This window comes from Siniperca chuatsi, linkage group LG22 (assembly GCF_020085105.1).
Source record: "Siniperca chuatsi isolate FFG_IHB_CAS linkage group LG22, ASM2008510v1, whole genome shotgun sequence".
Lineage (NCBI taxonomy): Eukaryota > Metazoa > Chordata > Actinopteri > Centrarchiformes > Sinipercidae > Siniperca > Siniperca chuatsi.
Window position 1 is genome coordinate 8,683,207 of NC_058063.1, and position 13,559 is coordinate 8,696,765.

General features: G+C 39.8%; 1 protein-coding gene across 4 annotated transcripts; it reads left to right on the forward strand.

The window, feature by feature from the left end:
* The first annotated feature begins 680 nt into the window (after positions 1 to 680).
* On the forward strand, positions 681 to 5,871 carry brms1 (BRMS1 transcriptional repressor and anoikis regulator). 4 transcript variants are annotated; one of them, XM_044184884.1, is made up of 10 exons: positions 681 to 837; positions 2,389 to 2,620; positions 2,702 to 2,792; positions 2,911 to 3,038; positions 3,885 to 4,030; positions 4,139 to 4,235; positions 4,900 to 4,989; positions 5,208 to 5,272; positions 5,427 to 5,466; positions 5,550 to 5,871. In XM_044184884.1, exons 2-10 carry the CDS (start codon positions 2,395 to 2,397, stop codon positions 5,555 to 5,557), a joined length of 891 nt encoding a protein of 296 aa, XP_044040819.1. In that variant the 5' UTR covers positions 681 to 837; positions 2,389 to 2,394; the 3' UTR covers positions 5,558 to 5,871. The 4 variants fall into 4 exon arrangements, with proteins under 4 accessions (XP_044040819.1, XP_044040822.1, XP_044040821.1 ...); XM_044184887.1 differs by having other exon boundaries at positions 3,951 to 4,030; XM_044184886.1 differs by having other exon boundaries at positions 695 to 837; positions 2,393 to 2,620.
* Positions 5,872 to 13,559: the final 7,688 nt, after the last annotated feature.

Here is a 13,559-nt window from a genome sequence, read left to right on the forward strand (position 1 = left end):
CTTTTAGAAAAGATATAAGTTTTATTGGCATGCTCGTAATCAAGTTCAGTATTGCCAAAGTGGTTGTACAAGGATTAGAATGTAAGAATAATTCAAAATGTTAAAAAAAAGACAACAAATGCTTTGCACATTACCACATCAGACTGTACTACTTTATACAACTGCATTACTATACTACATATTATCATTAAAAACTATCAGAAAAACTGTATACTAAAAACTGTATACTATAAAAACTATATATATATATATATTTGTGTGTGTGTGTGTGTGTGTGTGTGTGTGTGTCTGTGTGTATATAAACTCTTAACAATATATTATTTTGGTATTTTTAGAACTATTTTACATTAAAGATATATTGCTTTTGTTTTGATCTTACTTTTGTGGTTGTTTATTTATTTAGCCTGTAATCACTGTAGTTATTGTAGTGTATGTGTAATCTCCCCTGCGTGGTCTGGGCCACAATTATATTATATTATATTATATTATATTATATTATTATATTATATTATACGTTTGAAAAAAGAAGGAAGGAAGAAGGAGATGCGCGGTATTTATTTACGATCCAGCCTATTGGTTAATTCTGATGGTTTCCAGCTATAAACTGGATTATGATTGGCTAACTAAACCTGCTTGAGCATTTTGATTGGACAAGCGACGTTTGGAATGGTCACTCCTATTGGTCACTCCAATAGTAGGGCTCGGCGCTGATTGGTTGAATATACGGGTTGTAGAGTCCGGCAAAGTGTCGAACTGAAGAGTGAAAAGGAAGTACTTTTTAAAATGGAAATATAACAAATCATACTTTAACTTTCTACAGCCGAGCAGAGGGAGAAGGTGAGCAGGCTCTTCTAGTCACTGTCTTGTCCGGTGAAGGGAAGGTTATCTGTTTACACACAGCATCGCCTGCCTGCATGGACGGATAACGTTACTTGTTAATCCGTGTACAGTTGTAAGACAGGGTCAATATGAAAGCTACTCTGTCGATGCTTCAATATGCTTAATGGCATTTAAACGCTGATTATAGTGTTTACTAGCAAACGCCAAATACGTTTAGAGAAGATATCTGTCAATAAAATAACTTGGACAGTGTAATGAGCAGGCAGTCAGTCTCTCGCTGTGTGTGGTTTCAATTGTTAGCTAACGTTAGTGTTGCACTTGACTTCACTGTGGTTTATTTGCCGCTAATTTGAGATGAAAATGCAACAACAAGTCTCGGTTAATTTCTTAGTGGTAGTAAGTAAATAGACTGACAGTATAACATGCTTCAGACTCAGTTCGGGTCTTTATTTTGGTCTAAACACCGCGTCGAGCTCATACCATTTACTGTATTACTGTATGACATCACGGAAGCTACCCGTGGTCAAGCTAGGCAGCTTGCAATAGGAAGTCCGGTAAGGTAACAAAATAAAAGCCCTTTTAATGGATGCAGCCACTTTTTAGAGGAAATAAACAGTTTATATTCAAATTGTTATCATTTTCGTTAGCGCTTTCGCAACACACTGAGGTAAATTGTTTAGCTTTTCGCTTAACATTTGTTGCTTTTCACAATAGCCAAATCGGGTAATTTCCGGTGCTGTGTTTTTCTAGCTGCTTTGACAGAGATAGCCATACGGTAGCTCGATGTCCCGCGGGCTTCCTAGTGCTGTCCTATTCAGATTATTTTCCATCTGCACTGTAAGCTAAAATTCACAATTAAACCACGGACAAGTCTCTGCTTTACCAACAGAGCAGTATGTTTTATTCTTTAGTCTGCTTTCCGTACTCTTTTTTTTTTGCGGCTTACAATTATTGCAACCCAGCTGCACTATTGTCATTCATCAGCATCACCCATATTGAGCAACATTAGCTCAAGTAAATCAACAGATATCAGTATGTTAAAGGCAGTTGTGTTTCATATAAAATTGAAAAATAAATATGAATTTAAAACTGGGCGCCTACTATATTTCCAAATGTAGTCATTCACTATTTTAAATAATAAATAGTAAAATAGGTAAATGTACTTTTAAAGTAGTGGATGCAAAAACTGTTTTCTTTTTACCAAATATTGCAATTGTGATATAAACGGCCATACGTGCTCATGTAGCTATTTTGCATGTTTCTGTTACAAAATAGGACATCAAAAAATATTGTAAAACAAAAATGGTGTTGAAAGATATGATTCAGATCAGTCAGGCGTCTTTATTCTAAAAGAGTTTAGGAAATGTAGGTTGTTGTCTGCAAAATCTTTGCAGTTGTGCATGTCGTTTTTAGTAGTGTACTAAATGATAATCACTCATCAGTGAAATAGCTCAACACGAGAAGGACAGACAAGATATGGATTTGGATTGTCTTATAAACCTTTACACACATTGTGGTATAGTTTGTGTGTGTCTGAATGTGTCTCAGCCAGCTATGCCCGCCCAACCCCCTGTGAGGGAGCCGGAGGAGGAGATGGAGGCAGAAGGAGAGTCACAACTCCCTGAGGCCAACGGTGAGGTGGAGCAGCCGAGAGAGAATGAAAGAGGAGGAAGAGGAGGAGGAGGAGAGGAGACCATGGAGGAGAGCACGGAGGAGAGGGAGAGTGACTTGGCGGAGAGTGAAGAGGAGGAAGAGGATGAGGAGGAAGAGGAGAGTTCAGGTAAAACCCAAGTGCTCTGCCAAATTGTGATGAAGATTCTGTATTTGTCACTGTGTTTCACTGTCTCTGTCCTCTGTGAAGAGATGGATGATGAAGACTGCGAGCGGAGGAGAGGAGAATGTCTAGATGAGATGTTGGATCTGGAAAAACAATTTCAGGAGCTGAAAGAGAAGTGAGTCGAAACAGGAGGGGTGAAGAGACGTCACACTGTGTCCCTCTGGTGTGATTTAGAAAAAATCTCAGTCGTATGAAGGAGGGAAGAAAAGGCTGATTTCACCGTGCGATTGCAGGTTGTTTCGGGAGCGGCTGAACCAGATGAAAGTGAAGCTGGACGAGGTGCTGACGGGGAAGGCTGGGGAATACAGAGAACCACTGGCTGCACTGCAGAACAGCATGCAGATACGAACACAAGTGGCTGGTAGGTAAATCACACTCGTATTTTGAACAGCTTAAGCTTTTCTCTCATGGCTTACACTGCAAGTCACTTTGACCACAGTGGCATGATGTTCACATTTAAAGTTAAAAAATGTTATTGTGTAGTTGCATAATGCTAAATGATGACTGGAGTGTCCCAGAGGTGATATACATTGTGAAATCCTAACTAATTCAACTCACAGAGGACACACAATTTCTTATTCCTACACCTACAACAATGTCTTGTTGTAATATTTCTTATTCTTCCCATTGATAGTTTCTTTAGCTGTTTTCAATTGGAAACAGTCTGTGTTTCGCACCTTGAAATCTTTGCTTTGATTTGTGAGTGGTTGTTAAATCCCAGCTAGCATCAGAAAGGTTGTTTAAAAGACTTACATGCAGGTACCCTGAAATCATTCCAAAAAAAAGTGACATGAGATTAGATTAATCAGAATCAGAATCAGAAATACTTTATTGATCCCCGAGGGGAAACTCTTTTGTTACAGCAGCTCACTGTCACGTCAGTGCACACAGGAATAGAAGTACTAGCAAAAAATATAATACACTATAATACAGGTCAGAAAATAAATTAAGTACCAAGTGGGTATAAGTATAAAGTAAGTGTGAAGTACAAAGTGGGTTTACCGGTTGATGATAATAATATAGTATAAAGTAATAGTGCATGAACTGTCAAGTTAAGTGTAGCTTATTAAGATTATAATGAGACGGAGGATATTGTACAGCAGTAATAGAGGTATGAATAAATATCAATAAATAGGGAATTTTAAACTGAGAAGAGTATATTGCACTAAGATGTTTGGTGTCACGGTCTGTTTCTGTCTTCTAAAAGTAACTAAGGACACACAAAAAAAATCAAGAAATATCCACAGTGGCATCTCCGTGTCTCTGTCTACAGGAGTGTACAGAGAGCTGTGTCTACAGGTGATCAAACACAAGCACGAGTGTGAACTACAAGGAGCAAGGCAGCACCTGGAGGTAATACACACACATAGAGTATATACTGCATAGGGACACTCATACACTTCAGCCAATGTTATTGAACAAATATATATATATTTATGTGTGTGTGTGTGTGTGTTACAGAGTGAGAAGGCGCTGCTGTTTGATGCCATGAAGACAGAACTGCTGGAAAAGATAAGACGACTGGAGGAGGACAGACAGAATATAGACCTCACCTCAGGTACGGCTAAGATGTCAATCCCAAAGCTATCACTATACATTATCATCATCATTATTAGTCTTGTTGATTTAGGTAACAAAATAAATGTACTGTACTTTTGCTGCAATTATTAATGTTGTTATTATATAAGTCTGTGTACTAGATAATATTCACTACACTCTGAAGACCGAATGATGACCTAAAAACTGACCTCCTGTGTAGTAGAGTAACAGTAAGTGCTCATGCTAGCAGTGTCCCTGCTGGATTAAATACTGTACCTCTCAGCAAAAGCGTACAAACACATGCATGCACTCAATGATACATGCAGAACAAATGCAACGGTTGCAAACAAATCACTTGTAGGCATTTTTCTATCATGTGCCACCATTTAGAGAACTACACACAAGGAGCATGTTGTCAGCTATTGTAACTGACAGCTGACTTTGCATGTAAGCAATGATTTATTACACTGTAAACGAACTTCAAAAGGTTAAATCAGTGAGCTTTTCTCAGTGGCTGAAAAATGGATTGTACCGGTTGCCCTTTCAGCCAACCTTAGAAGTCTTTTCAGGACATTTTTCACTTCTCCTTGCTTTGTCCTTATAACCATGCGTCAGAAGAAATGAACCTAAGTCGAAACGGTGAGACGAGGTAACGTAATTAATGCTATCTTTTCTCATTCCAGAGTGGAGTGATGAGATGAGGGGCAAGAAGTGTAAAAGAAAGAACCTGCTGGGTCGGTCGGAGAGAAAAAAGAAAGTAGCTCTGGTTTCAGGTAAAACTTCTCTCCGCACCACCTTTTTTAGAAATTCCTTGTTGTACAAGTTTATTGTTTTCCAGCTGTTCTTCTGTGATAGTCGATACATGTGTTGTAGTTCCCCCCTGTGTTCGTTATTCTGACACGAACAGTTATCCCTAATTTTATTTGCCTCCAGCCAGGTCGCAACTGCAAACCGACAGATGATTTAAAACTACTCCCTCTGTGTCTCACAGGGCCTTTTATCGTCTACATGTTGAGAGACATCGACATCCTTGAAGACTGGTCTGCTATCAAGAAGGTAAAAAAAATAAATTAGCAGTTACGTTTCCATTTTAGCTCCCCAATTTTTGAACGTCACAACACTACACTACATACACTCCAACAAATAAAGCAGCTAAATGTATCATGGTTACAGATATATTTTGGTAACTTAGTCTCTGTGTGCTTTTCAGGCAAAAGCAGCACTGTCACCACTAAAGAAGAAAGTTGAAAGTAAGTCTGCCTGTCTGCATGCACATCCAAACGCCGTACTGTTGGGAGATTTCTTCTGTAAGCATTCTCATTTTGTCTTTCAGAGCGGTGATAATAGGAGCATCTTATTAAAGACCAGAAGCAAAGAACCCAAACTTAACAAACACACACACACACACACACACACACACACACACACACATTCCCAGCTACTTCCACTAACCATTAAGGTTTTGTCTCCTCGACTGAAACCCATCATCCCCGACTGTTGTGTTGTTTTTAACTGCGCGTTTGACCCCAGCAACCAACCACCCCCGCTGCTTGTTTGTTATCTATTGCTATTTAAAATATGTTCTTAATGATTTGACAACCATGTATTTATAGAATGATTTATAATGGTGATTAAAATTTTAATCTTTTGTGACACAAAGTTTTTGTGTGTTCCTCGGGTTTCTTGTGATACACGCGCGTGCGTGCGATCAATTCCTGTTCCAGGGTTTATGACTGTACACGCAGAAATTGAGGTTTTTGCGAAAGGGATGAAAACAAATCTTTAGGTAACTGTAACCTTTCCAAAATATCCTGATGACATTTTACTTACAGTATGATGGAGTATTAGTGCCACTATTTGGAGAAAAACAATATTGAGATTAAAGTCCTGATGAAATCAGCAAAAAGTTGTAATTTCAAGAAACTTTTATGAGAAAAAGTACTATTTCAAGAAAAACATTTTAAGATCAGTGGCCCTGATATTATATCATACTATTACTGCAATGATAATATGTAGTATTACTGCAGTACATACAATTTTTGCCTTGAGATAGAATATGAGTGAAAATTCCTCTCATCTATAGGAGCCAGCTATTTTGAACCAGCAGCTGTTGAAGAAGGAACAATGAATACGTGGAATCTACTGTAAAATGGATGCGTTTATATTTGCTTCTCCTTCACACACACACCAATGGCAGCAAGGTGCTGGCCTGACCATCCAGAGCAATTTGGGGTTCAGTGTTTTGCCCAAGGACACTGTAAAAACAGGGGCGTAGCCAGGATTTTAGAAATACTGACGTCATGAGTCCAAATTCCCCCAGCGCAACTCCACCAACTTAAGAGGTGTCTGATACAAAAGTCTACCACCACCTTACACTTTTTTTTTTACCTGTCCTTGAGGGCATGCTTTAAAAATGGATGGTACTACCAAGTGTTCATCTTATTGTGTATGTTATAAATGAAATTTGAATTCATATGTGCTAATCCTGGCTAACGCAGTTACTGTCATATTTTAGAGGGACAGATAAAAAATAAAGTATCTGTCCTTTGTGTGCATGTTGTAAAAAATGGACAGAAACACAAAGTGTTTACCAAATGTACTTTTAAAAATACTACTGGCTATCTCCAACAATACTGGGCACAAATGTATACATATACATACATACATACAAACTTTGTGTTGTTTTGTGGGGGGAAAAAAAGACTTGGCCATCTAAAAGTTAGATATCTTGCCTTGGATACTTGGATCACTGCATTAAATGTGACCCATTCGTGAACAGCATTGTCGAAAATAATCGAGTTCTCTGTCAGTTCCTTTTGGCCTGTGTTGGCCGGTAATGTAAGTACTGTGCAGTAAGACATGTAGTCTGAACAACCTTCTTGGTCACTTTGGCAAAGAGACTGGATTCACACTAAAAACAGCTGGCTGTTTCTCACTCACCAATAGTTCTGGTCAATCATTTGAATTGCAGTGGACATTTGAAGTGCTTTACTCAATATTTTATATCAGAATCAGAATCAGAAATACTTTATTGATCCCCGTAGGGAAACTCTTTGTTCCAGTAGCTCTTCTTTACGTCAGTGCACACAGGAGAAAACGATATTATACACTATAAACAGGTCAGAAATAAATTAAGTAACATGTTGGTATAAGTATAAGATAAACTAAGTGTCGAGTACCAAGTGGGTTTACTGGTAGATGGTGAAGTAAGTGGGTTTACTGGTAGATGGTGACTGTAGTTCCCCTCAGCTCTACAGAGCTGTATAGTGTCTTTCAGCACATTGTTTTGGTTTTACTGCCCGCAACTTATCCACTTGTCCTGTGGAGTTTTCTGTAAACAAACACAGTTATGTTTACATTCAAAGTTACTCACCATAACACACTGTGTGTATCCTTGATGCCTAACAAATGTGTTGAATCCATTTCCCTCATAAAACATTCGCAAAGACAATTTTAGAAATATATATATATTTTAGAACCTGCATTATTTACATCCGTGTCTACCTGCTAGCAGTCTTCTTCCCTGTGCATTGCCACAGCCTGTAGATCAGTGGAATAATGTGAAACTATTGGCAGGGATGTGTACCCCATCACCTGTGTGTGTGTGCACAACAACACACAAAACAGGGACCTACTCGTACAAATATTGCTCCATAGCGCTATAAGTGGTCAAATACTCCACAGGGTACCTTTAACTGTTTTGGTTCACTCTCACCGCTCTCATCAGCGTTGTTTTCAGCCTCAGCAGGCTGCTGCTTTCAGCGAAGCAGTCTGATAAACCCCACTGTACGCTACCTGCCCAGCACCAAATGGACAGACAAAGTTAGTGACTAGTTAATGAACATAGTGGAGAATTTAGCAGCTAAAGAGGTGGAGACCAAAACAGAGCTTAAAGAAAGTAAATATTGGACTTATAGTCATCAGGTGGCCAGAGACACGACTCCAAATGAATGCTACTGTTGCTCCGTATCCGCCGGATGTGTGACTAGACAACTGTTTCTGCTGCTCCCCAAGTGGCCAAAAAATCGGTTATTGTAGGTTTAAACAGGCACACTATGACTAGCTATGCCTATGCCTGTCTTTCAACTGATGGGTGATAATCTGCACTTTTGACATGAATTTCGTCATGCTAGTTGACAGTAAAATATGGACAGAAATGGAATAGAATTTAACATTAATTTACACCATACAGTGAAACTGACATTCGTGGCGTGTTGCACCCCGTGTATAGAGCGGTGAGCCTAGAGTTCTTGATCTGCGCTCTGAGCAGAACATTTCTGTCTCCTCACTCGTCCTGACCGATGTGCCTGACGCTCTTCAGGCACATCGGTCAGGCTGCAGCAGGATTTTGGAGGTGGTTCTTCTTTATCCCTGATTGGCTGAAGCACCTCCCACATTGTTCACAGTGGTGTGGTTTCTCTGCTGTGTGAATTCTCTGATGCATCCTTAGACATCCTTTCTTGGCGAAGCTTTTCCAGCAAAACTCACAGTGGTACAGTTTTTGTAGGCGGGGTGTAGCTTTTGCCACACTTCATCCAATTCAATTGTGTTTATATAGCACCAATTCATAACAGAAGTTATCTCATTGCACTTTTTCTATAGAGCAGGTCTAGACCGTACTCTTTATAATATTATTTACAGAGACCCAACAATTCCCACCAAGAGCAAGCACTCATCGCATCTGTACGGTTTCTCTGCCGTGGAAACACATTGATGGGATTTCAACTTTGCCTGCAAAGTGAAGCTTCTCCCACACTGGTTACAGCTGCTTGTCTGCCCCTGGTGTGACTCCAGTGATGTGGCTTCTGTTGGTCTGGTGGCCGGTCGAGCCAGAAGGCTCTGCAGAAGCCCTTCCCACACTGGCTGCACAGGTGAGGTTTCTCTTTAGAGTGAGTTTGCTGGTGCTGAGACAGCAGAAAGCTTTTCTCACGTAGGCATTGGTATGGTTTCTCTCCTTTATGAGAGAACCAGCGTCGCTTCAGTCGAGGCCGCTGGTTGACGGTCTTCTTGAAGAAGCTGCAGTGGTAGGGTCTCTCCAACGTGTGGATTCTAGTGTGTCCTCAGCGGCTGTGCTTGGCTAAAACTCTTCCCACGATGCTCTCATTGGTACGGCTGCTTCAGCGTGAGCAGGCCGTTGTTTCTTTACTGAGGTGGTAGTAAGGAATGAAAGAGACAAACAGAAAGAAAGGAGAAATAATTCACATTAGAGAAAGTTTTTCTTAAACCAAATCAACAGGTCAATAAACGTGAGACAGAGGGAAACATGTAGGAAAACAGTAAAGTCTTTCTGCTGTTTGTATTATGCTGTCGTACACATACTGGTCCCGCACTGTTACCTGTTATGATATTATTTGACTGTAGTAAAAAGCCAAAATTAAATCTCTTACTTCATTAAAATGTCGTTATTTATATACCTAGAAAAAAATGTGCAGACCATTTTTACTACTCCCATATTATAATTTAATAACACATACTCTCCCTGTGGTCTGTCAATTCTTCCTCGCTCATCTAAACAAACGTACATTTGGCATCAGGGATGAGACTAATCAAGCTGTTATAGTATAGTTTAAGTTTTTATTACTGTCCTTATTGCAGTAACCGACAACAGAAACAAGGGGAGATCTTCCTATGCCACACACAAGTACAGGAAATAAATGTAACCTTGAAGTTAAATAAAGCTGAGTGAAATTTTGTATCATAAATAAATACATTTTCTATTCACTTTGATCATTCACAAAAATCTAAAACACATCCAGGATATTTGTTGACATTTTAAAATGATTTGGAAGCGTAATAAAACTATTAAAAAACAAATCTCAGCATGTGCACCCTGTTTGAGTATGCCAGGCAATGAAAGAGCATAGGTCAAAGCGATGCATTACTTCCCTGAACATGCCCATTCTGTTCCAATACAGATATCTGTCAATAATTAATTATCATTGTTCATTATTAATTCATTATTAATATAAGCAACTGTTCATTCATTATTATAAATAAGATATTTTACTTATATGTATGTGGACTGTATCAATATATGCTATTTGGGATATTATTCATAAAAATCCTACATGAGTTCAGGAAGGCTATAGTAACCATTTTCACTGATACAGGTCCTATAAAATGTGTGTACGTTCTTATATTGCTTGGTTAATTGTTTCTGTTTTTCCAAAACCGAGAACTAAAATAAACCTAAAAACACCAAACCAGTCAAACAATGGCAGTGTAGCCAAAGAGATATATAAAATAGTGCCTGTTAACAGTAATAACTACTTAAAAATATGTGTGGGTGACAAATTAAATGGACTTATGAACTCCAAAACCATCAACATAATGGTTTTAAAAGCTCATTTGTGTTGTATTTTTGTCAAACCACTGACACTACAAGGTGCATACCCTGCAGCAGCTGACTGACTGTCTGACCTACATCTAACTTCTCAGCTAGTTTTAGTGTTATGCTTAGCTAAAACTTGGGGATCTTAAGGTTAGGACTGACACGCACCAACATGTTTTCAGGAGTTTCTCCTAACTCAGACCGTTAGGAGCTTTGAGCTGTAGGCAGTGGCGGACTCAGGCTGTCTGAGGGCCAGGGGCAACAAAATAAAAAGGGCACCAGCTGCATGCGGTGGGGCAAACCCTGGTTAGGATTAAAATTGTTTTATTATGTGACTCACATTTAAAGTATAACTACTTCACTTATGTAATAAAAACAGACAATTACTATTTAAACATTTAGAGGCACGTCATGTAGGGCAGCCTACATGGCACTGCATCACATTTTCCCCACTGGAAGGGCACCCAGAGGCCACTTTATCATGTTTTATCTACCATAGAGGCATCCAAGAGGACACTTCCCCTTCGTTTCTCATCATAGCTGCTACTAATCTAATCTAGCTAGCAATCTATGTTCAATCAACGGTTTCTGGCTCCTCGTTTCCATAGAAAGCCTTGTGAGGCATATCGGGGAAAGTGTGCGTGTGGGGACCGTTGCTGATTCACCTGTGCCATGCTGTTTCTCATTTTCGAGGCTGTTAAGACTTCGTGATCTAATTCCTCAGACATTAAAAACAGACATTAGTTGCTCTCTATCAACTTTGACCCACTCACCTCACATGCACAATGATATATAGTAGATAGTTGAGTTTACCTTAAAAAAAAAAAAAGGGGGAGAGTGTTGAAATCAAGCTAAACGATGAGGTGAAGGTTTGCTCGAGAATAACAAGAGACAAGACAGTATTTGGATGGTGTTTATTTGACATGAAAAGTGGGAAAGAGGTGAGGGATGAAATTCTTGTGCGTCTCTGTTTCACATAGAAGCAAAAGCCAAGAGGAACGACACAGAGCAATAACAGCTGAGTGTGCATTCTTCTCTGCGCTTCTCTGACAAACCACACACACAGTTTTGGGTTTCTTTAATCAGGTTTCTGAATTCCTTTTTTCTTCAGAAATGTCATTTTCAGCTAAATGTCAAGCTAAATTTGCTATCCTAAACAATATTCTGTCTTAAACTACATTCTGGGATCTGTTGAAGTTGACACCAACTTTCAAGTACCCGTTTTAAGCATGTACTGGGTTTAAATTGCATATTATTCCTTTGCTTTCGCTTGACTCTCTTTCCCATCACATTGCTTCTTTTCCCTCCCTCCTTCTGTTTTTACTCTGTCACTCTTCCTTTCCTTCCTCCGCCTTTCCTCTTCCTCTTTCACCCTTTTTCTTTTTCTCCCCTCAGAGTTTCTAGAGATTAACCCCTTCTGCTCAAACCCCTTTTTCTCACCTCGTCACCCCCACTTTTCTCCCTTCTCCTGGTTGCCAATCAAGTGGTTTCAATCAGTTCCTCACAGGTGCTTGCTGAGTTTACGGGCCTGCCTCTCCCTGGCTTCGATGGCGGATTTGGTATCCATCAGCTCGTCCAGCTGCCGGCGGATTTGGGCCATGTCAAGCTGGGAGGCCTCGCACTGCTCCCTCAGGGCGGCCGACTCCACCCTGAGCTGCCTGGCGGCCATGGAGAGCTGCTCGCTGCGTTCGCGGCACTGCAGCTGCATCCTCTTGGCATCGTTCAGGATGGACTCCACACTCAATGCCACTGATTCACACTGATCGTGAGACATGTTCTGGACAGAGATAGAGGGGTGGTTGGAGGTCAAAGGTCAAAACAGGAGCTGGACATTATACAACGATTGGTTCAAGGACTTTTAAGCAGTCAGATGCTTGAAAACAGAGACTTAAAATATGTTTGTCCAGTTGAAAGGCTCTCTATGATTCAAATTTGAGATTTAAGGTCTGTTTTGGCAGTAAACTAGAGCTATCCTGCCAAAAAATCAGATAAAGTGAATCAATAGCTTGCAGTCAGAAGTCCAGCACAGATCAACAGGTTTAAAACAGAACATTTGATCTGTGGAGAGTGAAGTAGCTTATAGGAGGCTTATCATGGCTTAACTCAGACTACAGTGTCCACTGCTCTTCCATGTGTTTCTCTTTTATATCATTCTCCCTCTGTCATTTTTTCACCCTGCTTATTTTTTTCTCTCAGACATGTTTATATCTTATTGTAGCTTATTTATCTAATCAGTAGCCCAATATAACAGCCAAATAGGATGTCTGCCTTACCATGGACTCCAGAGTCAAGTTTATCACTAGCCTTGTGGTCTTCTGAGACTCGAGTTGAAGACAGCCGTTGGTGTTCTCCAGATTGCTCTCTCCTCTTGGTTGTCCTTTAGAGACTTCCTGTGTTTATGTTTTTTTTTATAAAAAGCAGATAGTAACTCCAGGTGTGGAATCTACTTTAGGTGTAGATGGTGGAGGTGGCTGTTGGAAGTTGACTTACAGAACCAGAGAAGTCTTTCCTTCACAAATACCAGTACGTCTTCCCTATGTTCTTTTACTTTCTCCGTTCTCCGTCCCCATCCGTTTCCCTCGTTCTAGTCCAGTCTCTCCTTACTTTCTCTCTTCAGTGAACATTATCTTCTACTTCAGGGCTCAAGCAAGGTCAGGTAATCCACAGAGATTAGACAGTTAAGGACAGACAAAATGAGTCATGTTGTAATCGCAGTAAGCTCATTCTGTCTATTTTGATCTGTCAGGAAACTGTTGGTAACTTATTCAGACTTTTTTTTCTGATGGCCAAATAATGAATCTATATTTTAGGTTATGCAGCTACAGGAGGTCTTAATTCTCTACCAGTGCAGACTGATTTATGAATGTATATTTTACAATGTGTGTTTTGAACAATAATACCAATTAATTCATTTTTGGGCTTGCTGACATGGACCGATCTTACCAGGTGTGGTGAAACTGATTGGATGCTAATCGATAATAAAAACAATCACAGCCAGGCAGGGATCTGTTG

Excerpts from the sequence above, each read along its gene's own strand:
- brms1 (XM_044184884.1), top strand. The coding sequence starts at position 2,395 with ATGCCCGCCCAACCCCCTGTGAGGGAGCCGGAGGAGGAGATGGAGGCA. Across the intron at positions 2,793-2,910 it reads TTTCAGGAGCTGAAAGAGAA|GTTGTTTCGGGAGCGGCTGA; the intron begins GTGAGTCGAAAC and ends GTGCGATTGCAG. Across the intron at positions 5,273-5,426 it reads ACTGGTCTGCTATCAAGAAG|GCAAAAGCAGCACTGTCACC; the intron begins GTAAAAAAAATA and ends TGTGCTTTTCAG.